Source organism: Planococcus citri, chromosome 3 (assembly GCF_950023065.1).
Source record: "Planococcus citri chromosome 3, ihPlaCitr1.1, whole genome shotgun sequence".
NCBI classification, from domain to species: domain Eukaryota; kingdom Metazoa; phylum Arthropoda; class Insecta; order Hemiptera; family Pseudococcidae; genus Planococcus; species Planococcus citri.
This window is the reverse complement of record NC_088679.1, coordinates 1638676-1661695: the sequence shown is the minus strand read 5'-3', so window position 1 is coordinate 1661695 and position 23020 is coordinate 1638676. Positions and strand designations below refer to the sequence as shown.

General features: G+C 34.5%; 1 protein-coding gene and 1 long non-coding RNA gene across 7 annotated transcripts in view; one reads left to right on the top strand and one right to left on the bottom strand.

The window, feature by feature from the left end:
- The window catches only part of LOC135841073 (uncharacterized), a 272383-nt gene that overhangs the window by 151202 nt on the left and 98161 nt on the right, over nt 1-23020 (bottom strand). The gene's annotated exons all lie outside the window — the stretch shown is intronic.
- Rdl (Resistant to dieldrin) overlaps nt 1-23020 on the top strand; it is an 85969-nt gene that overhangs the window by 35863 nt on the left and 27086 nt on the right. For 2 of the 6 annotated variants that reach the window (XM_065357855.1, XM_065357852.1), the window contains exon 3: nt 11666-11733. The exons of the other annotated variants lie outside the window; for them this stretch is intronic. In XM_065357855.1, coding sequence (XP_065213927.1) covers nt 11666-11733 — 68 coding nt within the window. The remainder of the gene's footprint in view (nt 1-11665; nt 11734-23020) is intronic. 6 annotated transcript variants of the gene reach the window in all.

Below are 23020 nucleotides of genomic sequence, written 5' to 3'. Positions count from 1 at the left end.
AGAAATGAGCTGAGATTTTGTATGCACCCTATTTTCCATAACCTGAATCGATTGGAAATGGTTTCGAATCAGTTTTGAGCAGTTCTAGAAACCTCCAGCAGAGTTTTTTCAAGTTGAAATTACCGCAATACCTACCCACGAAGTTGGAAAGCTGAAATTTACTGTGTACAGGGTCCGCCAACGAAGTATATCACATTTGTTTTTCAAATGTGGAATTAACAAAAGAGCTTATTTTGCAAAATTTTTCAAAAGTTCATTGCAAAAAGTTTTAGTTTTTTCAAAGGTAAAAAGAACCTTTTAGCGAGAAGTTTGTTAGATTAGGAAGAAATAACTCTTGCTTCTCAGTTTTTACTATTTATTAGTGCAAAGCTTTTCAAACACCAAGTGTTCATCATCAGGCTTAAATCACTATTGAACAAAATAACCAAGTCTACAAGCTTATATACTAGTGTACAAGGGTGTGGTAGTTTAACAGTACAAGGGTGTGGCAGTACAAGGGTGTGGTCATGTGGAAGAGGGTGTGGTTGTAGGTGAGGATGTGGTAGGAGTCATGTCTTCAAGTTTGGTTTTAATAACAGAAAGTAGGATATTTTCTAAGGGTTTTAAGTCATTATTTAGTAAATTTGTTTTGTTTTTCATCATGGCTATTGCTTCCCTAATGTTTAATTGAGATGGTTTATCTATTTTTTGTATGAGGTTCAGGTTTTCAAAGGAAGTAGTGTGGTTGGTGGCAATGAGATGATCTGAGAGAGCAGACTTATTTTCATATTTGTATTTAGCATAATAAAGATGTTCCTTGAACCTCTTTTTGATGTTTCTTTTGGTTTGACCTATATAAATTCCTTGGCAATCTTTACATTTGATTTTGTAGATGCCACTACAGTCTTCAGGTTTGTCTTTGTCTTTAGTGTTACCAAGAAGGTTTTTAATTTTGTTATCATTGGTGAAAATGGGTTGTATGTTGTGTTTTCTGAAGACTGTTTTCATTTTATTTGTGAGAGGGGGATAGTAACTGATCCTAACTCTTTTGACATCATCTTTTTCAGCAATAAAGGTTGTGGCATCTCTGATTAGTTTTTTGTTTTCATGTTTTCTTATAAGTTTTTGGATAGATGTTTTTGTGTAGCCAAGGTTGGAAGCAATAGACATGATGTTTTTTATTTCTTTATTTTGGTTATTTTTATTTAGGGGGAGATTTAAACACCTGTGTATCATGCTGTTGAAAGCAGCAAATTTTTGGTTCCAAGGCTGGAAAGAGTCTGAAGGAATGTAGTTATTGGTGTGGGTGGGTTTTCTATAGATATCAAATTCAAGATGGTCAGAATGTCTAATGATTAACATGTCCAGAAAAGGGAGTTTGTTTTGTTGTTCAAGCTCATAAGTGAATTTGATGGTAGGATAGAGACTATTTAAAGCATTGAGGAATCTATCCTACCATCAAATTCACTTATGAGCTTGAACAACAAAACAAACTCCCTTTTCTGGACATGTTAATCATTAGACATTCTGACCATCTTGAATTTGATATCTATAGAAAACCCACCCACACCAATAACTACATTCCTTCAGACTCTTTCCAGCCTTGGAACCAAAAATTTGCTGCTTTCAACAGCATGATACACAGGTGTTTAAATCTCCCCCTAAATAAAAATAACCAAAATAAAGAAATAAAAAACATCATGTCTATTGCTTCCAACCTTGGCTACACAAAAACATCTATCCAAAAACTTATAAGAAAACATGAAAACAAAAAACTAATCAGAGATGCCACAACCTTTATTGCTGAAAAAGATGATGTCAAAAGAGTTAGGATCAGTTACTATCCCCCTCTCACAAATAAAATGAAAACAGTCTTCAGAAAACACAACATACAACCCATTTTCACCAATGATAACAAAATTAAAAACCTTCTTGGTAACACTAAAGACAAAGACAAACCTGAAGACTGTAGTGGCATCTACAAAATCAAATGTAAAGATTGCCAAGGAATTTATATAGGTCAAACCAAAAGAAACATCAAAAAGAGGTTCAAGGAACATCTTTATTATGCTAAATACAAATATGAAAATAAGTCTGCTCTCTCAGATCATCTCATTGCCACCAACCACACTACTTCCTTTGAAAACCTGAACCTCATACAAAAAATAGATAAACCATCTCAATTAAACATTAGGGAAGCAATAGCCATGATGAAAAACAAAACAAATTTACTAAATAATGACTTAAAACCCTTAGAAAATATCCTACTTTCTGTTATTAAAACCAAACTTGAAGACATGACTCCTACCACATCCTCACCTACAACCACACCCTCTTCCACATGACCACACCCTTGTACTGCCACACCCTTGTACTGTTAAACTACCACACCCTTGTACACTAGTATATAAGCTTGTAGACTTGGTTATTTTGTTCAATAGTGATTTAAGCCTGATGATGAACACTTGGTGTTTGAAAAGCTTTGCACTAATAAATAGTAAAAACTGAGAAGCAAGAGTTATTTCTTCCTAATTTTAGTTTTTTGCCAAAAAATCAAAAACTAAGCATCCTAGAAAAAAACTAACGATATTACGTCGATTGAAAATTTAATTCTCTACAATTTTCTTCGACTTAATTTTTTCGTAGAGTGCTTTGTTCCGCCTCCAGACCGATTTTTATGTAACGCAGTTTGCAAATTTTTCAAAAGTTCATTTCAAAAATTTGCAAACTCGTTTCATAAAAGTCGGTCTGGAGGCGGAATAAAGCACCCCACGAAAAAATTATGTCAAGAAAAATTGTAGAGAATTAAATTTCCAATCGACATAATGTCGTTAATTTTTTTCTAGGATACTTAGTTTTTGATTTTTGGCAAAAAACTAAAACTTTTTGAAATGAACTTTTGAAAAATTTGCAAACTGAGCTCATAAAAATCAATCTGGAGGCGAAACGAAGCGTCCTACGAAAAAATGAAGTCGAAGAAAATTGTAGAGAATTAAATTTCCAATCGACATGATGTCGTTAGTTTTTTTCTAGGATGCTTAGTTTTTGATTTTTTGGCAAAAAACTAAAACTTTTTGAAATGTGAAAATCGGAACAAACTTTTTAGCCACTCTGTATGTAATGACTGTAATGTTGTTCATTCCATTCAGGCATCGTTACAAGTGAATCAGCAGAAATTAAACTTTTACCAAGAAAAAAAAATGAGCAGTTTTGGCTATCAAATGATGCGTTTACCAGCGTTGTAGCTATCAGTGTTGCCGATTTATTTGAAAAACAAATGTGATACACTTCGTTGGCGGACCCTGTACTTACGCTGATTTCAAATCATCTAATTTATGAATAATTTTTGATCTAGATTTATTATTTTGTGTTCGTGATCTTCAGGATATAACTTGAGTATCAATTTCTTGCTTCCTTCGAGACCATTTTTTTATCACTTCTTTTCTGGGAATGGGGGGAGGGGGTGGGCACGCTAATTCTCGAAAGTTGTATCCATCATTCCTTTTTACTCCGTCTCCACCCCAGACATTCAAAAAGAATTGAGTTTCACTTCATGTGTTTCTAAAAAGTCCTCTTTTTGTTTCAAAATTGCACAATAAAAGTGTTGTTGTTTTTTTTAAAAATTTACTTACTTCTAAGGTCCTGTTTTTTTTTTTGTGTTCATTGCACGAGTAAGAAAATGTCAATTTTGTGTAAAGGTTGCCAAAAAGCGTGAATTTTTGGGTAAAATAGTCAACAAGAGTCCATTTTCGACACAATTGTTAAAAAGAGCAAAATTTTGTCAAAATTGTCAAATAGTCCTCGAGACCCAAAAATATGTACTTGAAAAATTTTAGAAAAATTTGTCAAAATTTACACAAACTAAACACTTTGAAAACACATTTAAAAAATAAAAATGATCAAAAACTGATGATGACATGCGGCTACATTTAGCATCAATTGTCAAAATTTAGAATTAACTATGAGCAAAATATGGTTAAAACCTATTAAAATATCAGAAAAACATTAAACACAAACGTTAAAATCGTCAAAAATGATCAAACTGATGAAATTCCCGAAAAATTAATCAAAACTGAGCAAAATTTTCGCAATAAATCATTAGAAAAACGCGTTTAAAATGACACGAATACGCTGAAAGCGCGTCAAAATCGATGAAAATGATCGAAAACAAATAGAATTTGACCAATTTTAGCGAAAATTGAGTAAAATATTCTTAAATTTCGTCCTCGTGAAATTCTGGCAAAATCAAACGGACTTTATCAAAAATTTATTGCATGTTGAAGAAAATCTGTAATTTCCAAACTAGTGCCGAAGAGTTTAGAATGGCTTAAGTCCACCTCCGGTCAACTCAGCACGTTGAAATTAGGGTATAAAATGAATTTTAGCTTGCCAAGATAATTGGGTAACATTTTTGAGGAAATTTCAATAACTTTCAAAAATCTGCTGCAGGCTTTAAAATTGCTCAAAACCGTTCAAAATCGTTTCAAATCGATACGCAGGGAGTCAAAAATAGGGTACACGCCGAATTTCAGCCTTCTAGTAAGATGTTGATTTTTCTTCATTTTTGGGCCCTTCGATTTTCAATAATTGGCCAATAAAATAGAAAAATCAACTGTAGCATCTGAAATTTTGACAGGTGGTGTATTTTCACGTGTTCTTTCGATTTAAAGCTATCCGTTTCAAAAAATTTCTGGAGAATCTCCCATGTGAGGGACAATATTGCACGTTTCTACACGTTTATGATTTAATAAGGTACAGCATACTTTCATAAATCGAGCTGAATAGTCGAACATCACTGTTTGAAAAAACATTTCCCTTGCGATTTTCGGTACAGGCATCTTGTCGACGTAACTTTTCTGGTTGCATCCAAATTGTTTGAATATACCAGACACCTCGCTCACGAATCTGGCTGTCAATGTACCTTCGTAATCGTAACTGTACTTGACGTAGCAAGCAGAACCATGTGCATTGTGCACGCGGTGCATCGACTGCGTGAAACCGTCTCAACATTTCGAAGGCATTGCTCGATGAGCAAAGTCAAAGTACCTACGTACCTACCTACCTAACAATAGACGACGAGGAGCGAATTTATCGTACCTATCGAACATAGCGAAGAAAATTGCTAGCCAGCGAGATCGCAACGTCAATACGAATGAGATATACTCGTGTATATGTAAAAGAGGAGCGGAAGTGGCAAAATAGATGCGCAAGACTGTGCCGGACTTGGAGATGTGGTGCGGTGGCATGGCATGGCAAAGGCAGCGGTCGTTCAGCTGCAGGTCGTTAGGTGCGACGAAGCACGCCAAACGACATGCTGTACTCGTATATGTAGTATGGGCTACCTCATCGTAGTACTCTTTTACTCGTACTTACGTGGTGTATCTGTGTTGCCTAATGCCTATAGGCCACCTACTATACGTTTACATATAGGTAGATATGGAAGAGTATAGAAGAAGATGCCAAGTAAAGGCGAATCATTTCGCTCGCAGCTATAAACAAAACGAATACATTCGTTCGTACTACATACAGCAGTTCAAAAAAGGGGAGAGGAAAAAACACAGAAAAATAATCAAAATAAACGACAAAAACGAAAATGAGCTTGTTTTGCTCGAAGACACTTTCAACGAAGACTGGACAAATTTGAACAGCTACCTAACAGAGCAAAGTGTAAACGACATGGGTGCGGTGCGGCTGCGACGCGACAGGCTGAGCTGGAACGCAAATTTAGCGCCGAACAGATAGCTAAAGCTATACGCTATACAGATACGCGATTACGCTCTCGTTGTTGTTTGCCTGCTTGGCTGTTTTGACTTCTGACAAAACAACAACACCATACATCTCAACTTAACAGTTGAAGCTCGCATCAGCATCAGTTTAAAATAATACGACGACGACGACGCCGCCCCCGTTGTATACACTACGTATACCCTTTTTCGTACGTTTTAATTATCAAGTTTTATAGGTACCATACTCGTATACTATAATACGGTTCCTCGATAGCTGTAGCTGCGAGTATTTTATTTTTTGGCTAATCTGACGTCGTCGCTCGGTGTATTCGGTACTATTTGTTAGCAGTGAAATGAGAGATGCGTAAGCTACCTACATTATACAGGGTGTCCAGTTTTCACGTAATCCCTTCCATTTATGATATAGGCAACCTGTGGTGAGTTCACGTTAGCATAAATTCGCGTGTATCTCATCATCATCATCATCACCAACGTCATAGTCGCAAGCGACTAGTGTCCCCCGCAATAACGACCGCCACTCTTCTCTGTCTTGAGCACGTGGCCTCAGTCGCAACTGAGCTAACTATTTTCCAGACTGTACGAGTCTACTTTGTTAGAGATTTTCCTCTCCCTCCTGTTCCGGGGACCTTGCCAACAAGTATTCCTTTTTCGATATTTTCTGGTCTTCTTCTGGCTACGTGTCCAAAATAACTCATTATCCTGGTTTCACATATTATTTTATTTAGCCTGGTTGATTCTTGCAGTTGTTCCACAATTGATGCATTTGTTCGGTGCGCAGTGTATGGTATCTTCAACATCCTGCACCATACCCACATTTCAAAGGCATCAATTCTTCTTCGGTCATCTTCCCTATTGACAAAAATTATGCGATAGCATGCTAAAACGCATGCTTTTATGCATAGCACAAGCAATACATGAATTTGGACTTTTTTCAAAAAAAGCATGCAATTCAACCTGCGAATATCATGTGTAAAAGTAATGTTAAAGCATGTAAAATGAAAGAAAAAATTGAAAAAATTTTTTTGTCCTAGGTGGGAATTGAACCTGGGAATTGCAGTTTCTATTTTCCGTGTTACCTAACCCACTTGGCCACTTTGCCGCTAGCAAAGAGGGGAGTTATTTCCACATAAATGTTTGCACTTTTTGGACTTTGGAGAAAAATTTAAAAATTTAATAAGTTCACAACATACAAACATTTATGTGGAAATAACTCCACTCTTTGCAAGCAGCGAAGTGGCTGAGTGGGTTATAGGTAACGCGGAAATATAGAAACTGCGGGTCCCAGATTCAATCCCCACTCAGGGCAAATTTTTTTTCAATTTTTCTTTCATTTTACATGCTTGAACATTACTTTTACTCATGCTATTCGCAGGCTGAACCGCATGTTTTTTTTTGAAAAAAGTCCAAATTCACGCATACGCATTTACACACCTGTTTTTATGCATAATTTTGTCAATAGGGTTGCTTCAATGTCCAGGTCACCACTCCATATAAGAAAACTGGAAAAACTAGCATCCCAAGATGCTCAGTAAGTTTGATCACGTGACTCCCACGTTTTGGAGCTATTCTCATGATAATGATAACAGGCAAACAGGAACTTGTATTTTACAAGTGAATTTGAGCGTAATTTTCGCAATTGATGGACTTTTGTGAACTCGTGTTTTGAAATAATGTTTTCTGAAACAAAAGGATTCAATATCACAAGAAGTGGAAGCATTTGCGCTTTTATTTGGTGAGTTTTTACTGAGGAAATGGGCAATTCCTGTTTCCTTGCAATCATTTTCACAAGAATAGCTCCACCGTGTCGTGCTCACACAATCACGCTTACTGAGCTTATTAGTCTCTTCCTTGTTTTTATGGAGATTTTCCAGTTGGTGGTGACTTTTCTCAACTGAGACATCACTGCTTTTCCAAGAGCTATTCTTCTTCTAATTTACTTGGCTGATCCTCCATCAGCATCCACAAGTGAACCCAAATAAATAAATGAGTTAACTTTTTGAAATTCATTCAGGGCTTCCGATTCTAGTAGGTATCCAGCTCTATCAACAACCATAACCTTGGTTTTCCCCTCATTTATGAATCAACAACCATAACCTTGGTTTTCCCCTCATTTATGAAGAGTCCCACGTCCTCACTAACCATCCTGGCTCGCTTGATCAGTTCTGCTAAGTAACTAGATACCCGGGATGGAAATACGCCATTTTCAGTCATACATTTCGTAGTTTTAACAGTGATGTGATTTTTTCATTTCAGTCATGTAATGAAATGGAATCAAAAAAATACCAGTTTGCGAATTAAAATGAGTATGAGGTAAAAAAATAACGTAAAATGGCTGTATTACTTACAGTGGCGTCGAGATAAGTGAAAATTCAAGGGAAGAAAATTTTTGTTTCACTTATTGAGTTTTTCCCATACAAAGGGGTTTTTTGGTTAATTTTCACTTATCAAAGTTTGGATAAAAAAAGGAGAAAAAAATGAATTTTTATTGATTTTTTTCTTTTATAAACTGATACATTTGAAAAACTGATCAATTTTTGATTTTACTTGCGCTGAACAATTTGCCACAGTTTCAATTTTAATCAAAAAAGTGAAGTATTCATCAGGCAGATTCGTCTGCTGCTCCAGGAATTGTAACACTCAGCTAGGTATTAACAAGTTCTCTTTCACTTATAGAGGCTGAATGAGTCAGTGCCTATCAATTAAAGAAGTATTTTTACTTATAGAGGTAAAACACAGACAACATTTCACTTGTAGATAGTGTTGGGCAAATTCGCGAATATTCTTTTTTTGCTTGCGCGTGCACAAGAATAAGTATGCATAGGTATTCTTTTCAAATGTTTAGAACATTTAACTAAGTTTAGAGATGATAGGAAACTTTTCATAAAAAAGGTTTTGTTAACTTTGAAATTAGTAAGAAAAATTGGAAATTTATAAAGAAAAGTGGTTGAAAAACTTGTAAATTGTGGGAAAATTGTAAAAAAAAAACTTTCAATTTTTTGAAAAAATTCATGATTTTTTCATTTTTTTGAGAGAATATTTTCCTAGCATTTGACAATATTCGCGAATATGCGGGAATATTCTCAGATTATGCGCATTGAGAATATTCTTAGGCCAACACTACATTACTTGTAGAGGTAAAGACGATGATTTTGGGATAAATCCTAGTTTCAGTTAAAGAGGTAGCCTTTTTCACTTATTGAGGTTGATTTACATGTAAAATTGGTCCAAGGTGAAGTGAAGGAGGTTTTTATTTCACTTATTGAGTTTTTTCACATATTGAGGTTTCACTTATTGCGACGCCACTGTATTAATAAATTGAGTCCTTAAAAATTGGTTTCTATAACCAAAGATGGCAAATTTCCATACCTATAGTTCTGCCAGTTCCTCTTCATTTGTGGCTATTAAGGTGGTATCATCAGCGCTATAGAGATGGGAGATTCTTCTTCCTCCTATCTTGATGCCACCTTCCCAGTTCTCCAAGGCTTTTCGCATGATGTACTCGTCGTAGATGTTGAACAGCAGAGGTGAGAGTACGCAGCCCTGCCTTACTCTCCATTCTGACTGAAACAGGTTTGACTCTTCTCCACCTACTCTCACCACTATCTTGTTCTTGTCATACAGCGATTTGATCAGCTCAATTAGGTGCTCTGGAACTCCCATCGTCCCATCTCGTGTAGTATCTCATATAGCTTTGTCAGATTGACGCAGTCAAAGGCCTTTGCATAGTCAAAAAAGCATAGTACAGCAGGGATGTTGAATCCACAAAATTTTTTGATTATTTGTCTGATGTTCAAAATCTGCTCTCTTGTACCTCTTCCATGCATAAAACCTGCCTGTTCAGATGGAATCTGCCTATGCAAGTATGCCTTGATCCTGTTGTTGATCATTCAGAGCATCAATTTACTGGCATGAGGAATCAGGGCTATTGGGCAATAGTTAGCTCGATTTTTCATATCACCCATCTTGTGTAGTGGAATTAACACTGATTTGCACCAATCTTCTGACCATTCTCTTTTGCGCCATATCCTATAGGTATTTTCGCAGTGAAAGTTTTACTTTTCAATACATTTAAGAATCACTTGCTTCTGCTAAGGAGGCTCCAGGTTGGCTTAAAGTTATTTGAGATCAATCCAGGAGAAAATTTCGAGTAGATTTCTGCAAAATAAGCGATTTTGGAAGTTTTGTATTTTTTTTTTCAAATTGAAATTTTCAATTGGTAAAAAAAGTGCACTTTGCATTACCTCAGTTTCATGATTCACCTGACTTGATTGGTTCAGAATTTCCAACTTATTCCAGAATAAAATTTCCAGATGCGGACGTTCATTATTTTATGTACATACAATGCCTTCTGGAACAATTTGAAATTGTTGGAAAAAGGTTAACTTTTGCTAGTAGTCAGGCAAAAAATGCCAAACATTGAATACAATATTTCTTACTTTTCTACGAACAAACTTTTAATATAGGATCCAAACACCCCTACAGGGCACAGCAGCCTTTAGTTTTTGCAAAAATTCAAACACATTGCAGATAGGTAAGTTATTAAAATTCAAAGACGTCGAATTCGAATATTAGGATAAGTATATATATATTTTTTTTTTTTTTCATTCAACTGCTCTCATGCTCTTAATCCTTTTTAAACGTTTTAGGTGGTCGAAATATGTAGCAAAGAAGACCCCTCCGTAATTATTAAACCCCCCCTCGCTCCCCCACAATAATTTAGGAAAAAAATTATAAATAATAAAGAGCTGCGATGAGGTCGCTGATTTTGGATTCGATCTCTCACTGTCTCTATGGAGGCTCGATTTTGAAACAAGTACTTAACAAACTAAGAGGCATCTTGAGGGGTCGTGAACATCGTATACCTAGATATAATATATAATATACCTGTAATTACAAATAGTCGCTAAGTTTACAGAATAATTATGTTTATTTTAGCTAATATATAGTTAATACTTACGTCATAACAAGATAACAAGATACGCGGTTAAATAAAGTTTCAAGTTAACCCACAAAATATGACGTGTGGGTTTAAAAAAAAAAACCAGGCGAATCACTAATCGAAGCAAACGATAAAGATACCTTTACCTGTTACCTAATTAGCGATACGTTTATTAGCATGTACATGAATTCATTTCTCTTATCCTCCATCAAGTATATATTTCATTCATCCGACAGCAGATGAAACTATTCGTGGCAGTTAGTTACAGCATTTGGAAAATACGCTAAAATACTTCACAAAACACTTTGATAAATCTGGCGTGTAGAATTCATTCCATTATTAGACCAGGCACTTTATATTATTTGATACCATTTGTGCTCGTACCAATTTATAAAAATAATGCACTTTGAACGTTTTCATAATGATGAAATCGTCTTCTAATCTTTTCATCAATTACCCCTAACCTGCGTACTACGTCTGACTATAGCTTCATTTTATGAATATCGTACGCAATTGCAACAAAGATTATGCTGACATCAGCACTACCTAGAACCTATTTACCCGAAAACGGGGTGTGAGAATACCCAGCACTTCAACGAGAACTCTATGTTTTGAATTTTTCATAATACATTGTATAGGCGCAAGTTGCTTATTACTAATCTGAAGAGTATCTCAAAATGAAAATTTTAATGTAAGCACAATACATACATAATGTTGGTTTACATCGAAATTTTTGTTCAATGTTACCAACATTTTTGACGACAAGTTTCCTCTTCAGAGTCTCATATTTATCTACTCGTATAAATACGATCCTTCGACCACACAAAATGGTAAATTCGATAGGTAATACGATAATTATACTATTTACGATGAGGTTACTCTACACATCGAGACAAGGTACCTATTAAGCAAAATGTACCTACATACAAACGAGTATTAACCTGCATCTCGTCCTAAACAGTCGCTAATTTTTAGGCTATATTAGTGATTTGGATTTCAGGGCCTCCCGTGGAAGTCGGTGTTACAATGTACGTTCTCAGTATCAGTTCCGTCTCCGAAGTATTAATGGTACAAAAAATTAATTCTCTCGTTTTACATCGTAAATTTTCTTACGACTTTGTTTGTGTTTTTTTCTTTTCGTTTTTTCTTCTTTTTCTCCTATTTTTATTTATTTCAGTTGACTATTTATATGTTTTTTTCATTGATTTTTTTTCTTTATGTTGTTCATTTTTCAACGGCTAGCAAGATTTTAAGACAGACTTGATGCCAAAATTATTGCTTGAATTTATCGCCTTTTTCCTCAACCACCAAAAAACCTTTGAAAAAAAAAATATGAAAAATTAATCGATTATTTTACACCTCTATTGAGATGGGTACGTTGCATCCTTTCGATAAAATTCTTCAAGTTTGGATCAATAAACAATATATGAACGTAATCTGAATAAGTAGGTATATGTGAACGAGCTGATTGTGAAATTCAAAACAGTATATTTAATCTTTATAAAAATTCGAGTTGTAAATTTCAAAATTTCACTTCACAAACTTTTGCCACCGAAAATTACCAGCTTTTTTGTAGAAAATTTATTTTTTCGCAGAAAAAATAAAGGTCTTTACACACTTGACACTTTTGGTAAGTATATATCGATTTGAATTTTGAAATAAAAATAGGTGATAATACCTCTTTCATTTTTCCCCCTTTCTTTTAAATCTATATTTTATCTCCTTCAATTTTGAAGATACTAAAAATGCGCGAAGGGGTTTTTTTTGCACGAAATTGAATTGACCAAAATGTAATCAAAAACGTCAGAAAACGTGAACAAATTATTTTGATATGGGAAAAAATCACAAAAAACTAAAAAGCCAAAATTTCCTGTTTATGCAAAAAGCTAAAAAAAAAAGACTTTTTGACAATTATTGGCAAGAAAATTGATAATTTTTTCAAAATTTTTGTCAGAAAAGTGAACCATTTCACAACATTTTGGTAATAAAGCAGGACCTTTTGGCAATTTTTAACATGAAGATTTTGAACATTTTTCCTAATTTCTGACAAGCAACATTATGACAGTTTTGGCAAAAAAGAGAGACTTTTGGAGTTTATTGCAAAAAATCAACAATATTCTATGACTTTTGGCAAAGAAGTGAAACTTTTCCGCATTATTTTTATCAAAAAAGTGAGACTTTTTGGCAATTTTTGACATTTTTTCAGGTAAAAGAAGCAAGATTTTTCAGAAATTTTGAATTTAGAGGGAAAAAAACTCCAAATCAGCCGAGTTTCTTCAAAAATGAAAAATCCAAACTGCAAGAGCTAAAGCCAAAAAGAAAAAAATTGAACATACCGAAATACCAATTTTAATAGACTACATAATTGATGAAAAAAAAAGTATTCCAGAATTGGGCGACCATTTTTTGAAGTCCAAGAATCTCACTTTTTACAAAATTTAGAGTGGGGGGGAGGGGGAGTTTTGGGTTTTGAGAACTGAGCTGAACTCGAGGATTTTAGCTATCCATAGGTTGTTTGATATTACCCTAAAGTTAATTTGGGGCTGAGGTACCTTAATTTTAAAAATGCTATTCCATATTATTGGCGTCTATCATCCCCCATCAATGTAGATTTTTCAACGAAGGTTGAAAAAAATATTCTTCTCAATTTCTTTTTCTTTTCAAATCAATACATCTATTTCAATTTTCAAAATGTCCATCGATTGCGTTGTACCAAGGAACTATTTTTGTAGAAAATTCAGTTCCCATAAAAACAAAGTTCTCGGTACATTTTTAGTATCTTCAAAACAACTGAAGGGGTGGTTATCTTTGGCAGGATATAAAATATAGGAATGATCCTTCCGAAAAAAAAAATCACTCAAAATTGAACGCGAGTATCCGCCATTAAAATGGTATATATATCTGACATTTGTATGGCAATTAAACTACCCAGAGCAACGCAACTACCTATCTATAAACATTTTTTTTGTTTTTTTTTTCAAAGGTTTCCCTAATTTACGTTTACAGTTATCATTACGATTACGACTTTCGAAGATATTATACGATCTTTCGAAGTACCTACTCGTATATTAGCTAATTATTATTACGTGTTATTTTTTATGGTGGTACTGATACTTCAACGTAATTAGTTTTATTTTTCTTAGGTTTTCATTTTGTTTATAAATTACGTTTGGTATTTTTATTATTATTATTTTTTTTTGTGTACGATACGAATGTGTTATAATGATTATTGCGCCGAAAATGACCGAGAGTTTTTTTTTTTTTTTTTGGCAATGCAGAAGCCTTGTCTGGCTATAATATCTCAATGACTGTTACCATTTTCACCAATGGAACCTTATAACGTTCCGGAATTGTTTTATGACATATCGCTAGGCTGCATGGCATTCCTGTTACTTATTTTTATCTGTATCTGTATATTCGACTTTATAAATACCTATACAACATACGACAACTTATACATCGTGAATTAATGTACATCTGCAACAATCGTTCTACATAGTAGGTATAGGTATACCTAAATAGACCAAACCAACCAGAACATAACCTAGGTACTTATATCATTATGGATATACTTTGCTACGTTCATATATACAGTAAATACGAAGTACGTATACGACCTTACACACCTTCCCAAAATTTGAATAAATACAATAATAGTCTCCCATCACTCTCATTACAAAAATACCTCGACCCTCGACCTTTATCAGTCTCTTTACTCCCGCATATTTCTATTTCATTCTCCTAATTTAATTTCATCTTCCCTCATTATTATTTTTTTTACCTACCTTTTTCAATAGCGTAGACATTTTTTACTCGACGACGGCAGAATTGAACTTTCGTTATAATATAATCAAATTATTATATTATGTACGTACTTTAGGTACCTCTCTATAGTCCAATGAACGTATAATATTTTTAAAACAGTGAATTTGATTTACAAATTAATTCGTTATTCGATATATAATTCGCATTGTGTAGCGACACCATCGTTCGGCTTTGGGATTCTAATTAAAAAACGGTTTGATTAAAGAGGCCTAATATTCGAAAAATATGGCGTTCTCTTCAAAAATTAATTCTCATCGGTATTGTTTATACTATACGAGTACGCTGGATGTGGATAGGATCGGGATACGTAGCAGTAGGCTATATAATTGCGTACATTATGAAGAAACGCAGATTCATCATCGTGCAGCGGGCAAGAAATAATTATTAAACAGACGATGAAAAATTTCCAAAGAACGGTTTAATGAAAACAAAAGGGGAAAAAATTTTTTTTAAAAGAAAAAGTTTACGTTCATGCACATATTACAGTAGTTAATGTACGTACCCATCATCCTTTCACCTTTTTTACTCAATCATTAATAGGTAGTTTCTTTCATCGGTTCTATTCACACATTTTAGGTATACTTACTGTCGATAAAAATTAGAAATTAATCGAATAATAAGTTAACTAGGTTGCATGCTCGTGTGACAAGCATTTATGCTTCAGTAGATACGGCTTTGATAGAATTTACATGCTTTCGCTTACCTAGACTTACTATGTAACCAATTAGACAAAATATACGAGATACACCTCAATATATGTATATGTGCATAATATCGAGTATATAGTATACATATGAAAAGTATATCTACTAAAAATTTAATACGAATATTTGGGTGGGAGGGGGGGGGATTTATTACAGTAGATTCCCATAGAGATGCAGCAGGCCAATCGCACATTTCGAGATTATGAAGCATATTATTTTGAAAAATATATCTGTGATTGAAAAATATGTACTTTGGGGTTAGGTACTTCGATTTTGCTCGGTTCTTTTTTTTTTAAATCACCAGAATTTCTTCAATCCACTCCTCGAGGCAGGTGGGGTGGGGTTTGTTTTTATTCTGCTATAATTGAAATTTCTCATCGAAGTGTCCAGCTTTGGAGTCTGGTTACTCAAGACTGCTGCAACTTGGGGAAATTTGTTTGCGGCGGTGTTTCAAAATGGTAATCAAGAGTAGGTACCTAGTTTCAAAAATATTTGTTCGAAGATGAATTTTTTTTAGAATTTAATTTTCAAAAGCCTAATTCATTTTTTTCAATTCACGCCAAAAATGAATTTTAAAACGGATAGGAAGCAACAAAATGGGCGACCAAATCATTTGAGGACTAGATTTTTTACATAATGTTGATGTATATTTTATGCTAAAGTGGTTCGTGAAATTTCTTTGAATTTTCTCTAAAAACTTCAAATTCCGTTCATTAAGATCAATATCGCTAGAATCTGAATATTTTTCAATATACGAGTATGTATTCTGAAAATTGTGGGAGGGGAGGAGGAGATGTTAAATGTTGAAAAACGAAATATCCCATAAGATTTCAAAATTAGCATGACTTTTGGCGAGACATTTTTCCATTTTTAGAGAGGGAGCGGCCGAGGAGGGGGGGTTACCATTTGACAGGTCAATTTATTCCTTTTTTAATGTCTTTGGACATTTTCAAGATTTTTCGTAGGAAGATGATGGTGAAAAAAAAAAACGAAAAAGCTCGAGAAAGCAACCGAAAGTATAACCAAAAAAAGTGGAAAAAAAATCACCGAAAAAAGAAAACATACCTACAGTAAAAATACAAATTTAAATAAAAAGTTGAACTATTTCACAACTTTTTGATTAAAAAAAAGCGAGACTTTTTGACAATTTTGAAAACCTGGCGAGAAGTTTTGCAATTTCTGACAAAAAAAAAAAAAAAAAACTGGCAAAAAGCGAGACTTTCTAAGCAAAGGAGGAGTAGGTATCGATAAGGTCATTTTTTGGGCCCGGACAGTTATCGACTCGACCACTTTTAAAATGCTGCAATAAATGTCCCAAATACAAATCCGCGGTTAGTTAACTCAAAATGACCATTTTTTTGGGATCCAGGGGTACCCAAAGTTGCGAGTAAAAAAATAATTTTAGGAACCACTGAGTATTATTTTCAACAAAAACTTTTTCAACGTAATACATCTGTTTGAACCTGATAATCATTATGTGAAATGACTTTTCTATTTTTGACCCTCGGGGGCAGAAATTGGGGGGTTTTGATTTTTTGACAATTTTGGAACCTCCATTTTAGACCTACCCGGCCTTTGAGCCCCGCTAAAAAGCTTTTTACGGTTAATTAGTATCTGCAAGACGTCCATCTTACCAAATTTTGAGCTCAATAAAATTTTGCGCTGGTACTCAAAAATCCAATTTTCCGATTTTTTACAATTTTAATATTTTGGGAACACCTGGAAAACTGGAAACCTGCGATTTGCGCCAAACGTAACGTTTTGAGGTATATGTTCAATTATCCAAATGAAAAAGTTTAATTAAGCTCCCTGCATATTCGTAATTTTGAACCCTTTTTTTAGAGCCCTCCACTTTTTAGGCACCCCTAAAAAAGGCGTTTATGCATATTTTTTCAAATCATTTGTAGAATTTACATTTGAAACACACTAGCAAGTACTCGATAATTTTTCATATGATTTTTCCTGTAACTCTCAAAATTGAGCTATTTGGGGCCAAATTCTGACATTTTTTTTACTTCGTTGAAATCGTGAAAACGTTATTTTCACATCTTTTCGAAGAGTGAAATCTCAGAATTTGACCCAAAATAGCTCAATTTCGAATGTTACAGGAAAAATCATATGAAAAATTATCGAGCACTTGCTGGTGTGTTTCAAAAATAAATTCTTCAATTTATTTGAAAAAATACACATAAACGCTTTTTTTAGGGGTGCCTAAAGTGGGGGGCTCTAAAAAAGGGGTTCAAAATTACGAATATGCAGGAAGCCTAATTCAACTTTTTCATCGACATTATTGAATTATACCTTAAAACGTAACGTTTGGCGCAAATCGCAGGTTTCTAGTTTTCCATGGGTTCTCAAAATATCGAAATTACGAAAAATTGGAAAATTGGATTTTTGAGTACCAGCGCAAAATTTTATTGAGCTCAAAATTTGGTAAGATGGACGTCTTTCAGATACTAATAGATTTTTAGCGGGGCTCAAAGGGGCTGGTCCAAAATGGAGGTTCCAAAATTTTCAAAAAATCAACCACCCCCCCCCCCCCCATTTTCGCCCCAGAGGGTCGAAAATGGAAAAATCACCTCGCATAACGTTCACCAGGTTCAAACAGATATATTACGCTGAAAAAGTTTTTGAAAATGATACTCAGTGGTTCCTAAAATTATTTTTTTATTCACAACTTTGGGAACCCCTTTGGAACATTTATAACAATATTTCAAGATTGGTTGAGTCGATAACTTTCCGGGCCCAAAAAATGGCCTTATCGATACTCCTCCTTTCAATAAAAAAAAATGAGACTCGGCAATTTTTTTCAAAAAACAACAATTTTTAGAAATTTTGCGCTAAAAAGCGATTTTTTTGTTTTTTCAATACAGATAGGTAGATAAAAATTCAATTTACTGATGAAAAAATGAGACTTTTTTGTCATTTTTTCAGGGGAAAAAGATGAAAGTTGACTATTCAAACGCAGAATCTTGTCATCAGTCAAGCGGGAAAAACAACGACATTTTTTTCGAAATCTTACTTATTACAAAAAAGGAAATAAATTTAAATTTTAAAGTCCGATTGGAAAATTAGACACCGTATGGAAAACGTATGAAACGATGTGTCAAACGATATTTGACATTTTTTCACATTTTGACCACAATTTTAGGAGCTTACCTTATCCCAATTATACCTACTCCAACTTCGAGCATTACGAAGTGAAATTTCAATCGCACAATAAAATCAACCTCCACCTCATCTGCTCCAAGAGGAGAGGGCATTAGAGGGAAATACTCGACATCGATTTTCTATTTTTATCTTTATTTTTTTTTTTTTCAATACAAAGAACTTACGGAAAAAAAATGTGAGCAAGATTGCGGAGTTATCCGAAGCCAAAGTGGGCTGATCTGACATGAAATGATCCCTTTCTCTCATTCTTTTCTAAACTACTCGTAGTTCTCAAAACAGAAAAATGTGGTCTGAATTTAAAATTCTCATAGAGTCGGAACAGTCCGCTGCATATTTCAAGATTACCTATAGGGAATTTGTGGAAAATTCACGATCGAAAAATAGGTACAATTTTTCCCCAATTTCGAAAACTCCGAGACATTTTTGAAAAAATTAGAGACCTACAAAAATAATTATTACTTTTCTCTACTCGTGTTGAAAGTAGACCTCTGATGTCATTGTAATTAAAATTCGATCCAAAATGAAGTTTTCCGGTATAATAATTCGGACCATGTATGTACCAAATTTTTCATCAATTTATGCAATTTTTGGACTACAATTTCGGAAAATTTAAAACTCCGTAGAACCTTCAATTTTCCATCATTATTTATTCGTACATGTATGTACTATGTGGGGGTGAATCGAACGTATATTTAAACGCCTTATCATCTTTACAACTTATGCCGCAGCTTATACATATTAAAATGACCTGGGCATATGTTAGGTGTATTTGAAAATTTTAGCAATCGTAGTGTTGGTTATCGCTTCGAGTAGTTAGGTAGTAAAATGTAATTGTGTAATTCTCGTCATCGATACGATACTCTTATTGACGCGAATAAATGTAGGTAGTTGTGAAAAATTAGATTTCGAATTAGCATGCACGATGTAGATATCGTACATAGAAGAATGATCATGTAGTATCGAGTAAAAAACTTATTCTATTTTTATTTCCTCCATTCTGCTTTTTTTATTTACTTTATAGTTAATTTACTATACATATCTCGACTATACTTATCTATAGGTCTACGTATACGTAATTATGTAAGGTAGCATCGTCGATAAAACAGACTGATATTAAATCTATTCTCGAGGCGGCAGCTCTTACATAATTATATGTACGTACGCTTATAGAGTATACCTAGTTAATTAATTAGGTACAATTACTACATATTACTCGTAGAATAGGATAAGAGATAAGTCTACAAACTATACGATATATTTTTACGGTATTTGCATTTCCACCGGCTCAGCTTTTATGTAAGTTATATACTTAGCAGCAAAAAAAAAAGAACAAAACAAAACCAAACACGAGAAAAAAAAGGAAGGAAAAAAAATACCATTTCCACCGACAAATTTCTCATCTGTGTTTTTATACGTCGAGAAACTGAGTAAAAAAAAAAACAAAAAAAAAACCGTTGTTAATTTAAATTCGCGACTCGTTCGGGGCGAAAATTTTCCAAACTAAATACCTTGGTAAATTTACAGCTGTTGGTGCGCGCCAAGGTGCGGCGGTGGGGAGGAAATGGGTTTATGAAACCCAAATTTGGGCGAAAGAAAACGGTTATACCTTCTCACTCTCATCGTATCTTATGTGTAATAAAATCGATTTTTAAAGCGCTTATGTAGATGTATCTTGAAATAAATTGCGATTGGTGCCGCATTGCGTTTTTGGAAAAATGCCAGTGTTACCACTTTTAAAAATAATGCCAAAACTTTCCGAACGAGTCGAGTTGTATTTTAATGCCTGTGCGCGACTCTCTCTCTCTCTCTGTGTGTAAACTTACGTTACCATTTTGTAGCTTTCTCTGTCCCGTGCTGCGCGCACTCTTTCTTTCTCTCTCTCTTTTTTCCTTTTTTTTTCATTTTTTTCTTCTTTTAGGTACACAGAACAAAGAAAAAAATATATCGTATCCTTTCCCCTGTTTATAGAAATTTTATTTTATTTTTTTTTTCGAGAGCTTCAATAATGCAAGCAGAGCCGGCGAAATTGTTAACACGATACTCGTAAAAATATATACTATACAAAAAATAGGTATTGTTTCAATCGTTTTCCATCATCTTTGATATGCCATCCGCTCTCTCTTCTCAAGAAGTATGTACAAAAATTGTTTTGCAACAAAGCGAAATGCGATTATGGAAACAAAATCAAAAGAGCATATATATACTTTACTTATACTACACACATTAAACGCGAAAAAAGGCGCGACTTTTGAAGCGAACGAAATTATATAATACTACATACATTATGCAGATATATATTTACGATATTACACATCGTACATCGTACTACGAGTACGAGTACGAGTACGTCGTCGACGAATGAACGCGGCTTGACGTGAAATTATTGCTTCGGTTTTTAGATTCTCAAAGCGTCTTGCAGATTCCGCCGCCGCCGCCGAATGCACGATAATCTACACGTTGGTTGGAGCGGAGAAAAAAAAAGGCTAATATTTCTAGGCGTCCCTTTGGCTCGGCGCCCTTGCGCCGTGGTAGGTCTAATGATTTTCTTCAAAAAGGCATCCTATATGTAATATGTATACCTAGTCTTGTTTTCAAAATTCACGTACATATATCACGGTGGCACAATCGTCGAATTTTATTCCAAAATTATCTGAATTATTAAACACTAACAATAAATGCTACATATAGGTCAATTTCCAACAAAAAAAAAAAAAAAAAAAAAAAAAATAGGTCTAGAAAAAAAATTGAAAGAGTATCAAAGATTAACAGGTCAGCCGAAATAGCAGATTTTGCGTTTCAACATAGGACTTGCACGAAATTTTTCAAACTTTACAAAGGAGATCGAAAGATCATGCAAAAATTCATGACCTGTCAAAATTTCAAGTGCTAAATTGCGTTTTTCGATTTTTGGTGAATTTTTGAAAATCGAATTTAGGCCAAAAATGAGGGGAAAAATCAAAATTTCACCAAATTGACCAAGAAAGCTGAAATTTGGGATATACCCTATTTTCGACATGCTAAATCGATTGGAAACGGTTTCAACCCGTTTTGAGCAGTTCTGGAGCCTCCAGCAGATTTTCGAAACTCGAAATGTCCACAAAATTCCATCAAATTGAAGTTGTAAACCTGAAATTTATTCTAGAAACTAATTTCAATACGCTAAGAAGTACTACAGGTGAATTTAAAAGTCATTTTGGAGCCTCCAGCGACTTTTTGAAAATTCCTGAAGCCTCCAGCAGATTTTTGAAACTTTAAATTTTCACAAAGTTTCATCAAATGGAGATGGTAAGCTGAAATTTACTCTACACTCCAATTTCAACACTCTCTGAAGACGACTTCAGGTGGGTTCAAGTCATTTTAGAGCCTCCAGCGACATTTTTGAAAATTACTGGAGCCTCCAGTAGATTCATGAAACTTGAAATTTCCCAAAATTTCATCAAACTGAGATGGAGAGTCGAAATTCATTCTGCAAACTAATTTCAATGCGCTACGAAGTTGACTGCTGGTGGATTTCAAGTCGTTTTGAAGCCTCCAGCGACTTTTCGAAAGGTTGTATGGCGTTTTTTTGGAAAATTGAAATTCCCTAAAAGTAGCTGGAAGCTTCAAAACCATCTGAAACAAATTTCAGCTTGCCAACTCCATTTGATAAATTAATGTTGGGGAAATTTCAAGTTTCAAAAATCTACTGGAGGCTCCAGTAATTTTCAAAAAAGTCGCTGGAGGCTCTAAAATGACTTGAACTCGCCTGAAGTCGTCTTCAGAGGGTGTTAAAATTAGTTTGCACAATGAATTTCGACTCTCCATCTCATAGTTTGATGAAATTTTGGGAAACAAGTTTCATGAATCTACTGGAGGCTCCAGTAATTTTCAAAAATGTCGCTGGAGGCTCTAAAATGACTTGAACCCACCTGAAGTCGTCTTCAGAGGGTGTTAAAGTTGGAGTATAGAGTAAATTTCAGCTTTCCATCTCTATTCGATGAAACTTTGAGAAAATTTAAAGTTTCAAAAAACTGCTGGAGACTTCAAGAATTTTCAAAAAGTCACTGGAAGCTCCAAAACGATTTGAAATTCACCTGCAGTACTTCGTAGCGTATTGAAATTAGTTTTTAGAATAAATTTCAGCTTCACAACTCCAATTAGATGGAATTCTGTGGGAATTTCGAGTTTCAAAAATCTGCTGGAGGCTCCAGAACTGCTCAAAACGGATTGAAACCGTTTTCAATCGATTTGGCATGTCGAAAATAGGGTATATCCCAAATTTCAGCTATCTTGGTCAATTTGGTAAAATTTTGATTTTTTTCCCTCATTTTTGGCCTAAATTCGATTTTCAAAAATTCGCCAAAAATCGAAAAACGCACTTTAGCACTTGATATTTTGACAGATGATAAATTTTGCATGATCTTTCGATCTACCTTTGTAAAGTTTGAAAAATTTCGTGCAAGTCCTATGTTGAAACGCAAAATTTGCGATGTCGGCTGACCTGTCAATCAAAATGACCGCCATTTTGTAAGTAAGGCCAACTTTTTTGGGGGCAAGTTTGCTTCAAAATGTTCCTTAGGATCCCCCTTTAAGAAAAAAGTTGTCCCGGATGATCGGCGGGCGGGGTGGTGCAATTACTCCTATTGTCATATTCCGGACTAATATTGATGCACCTT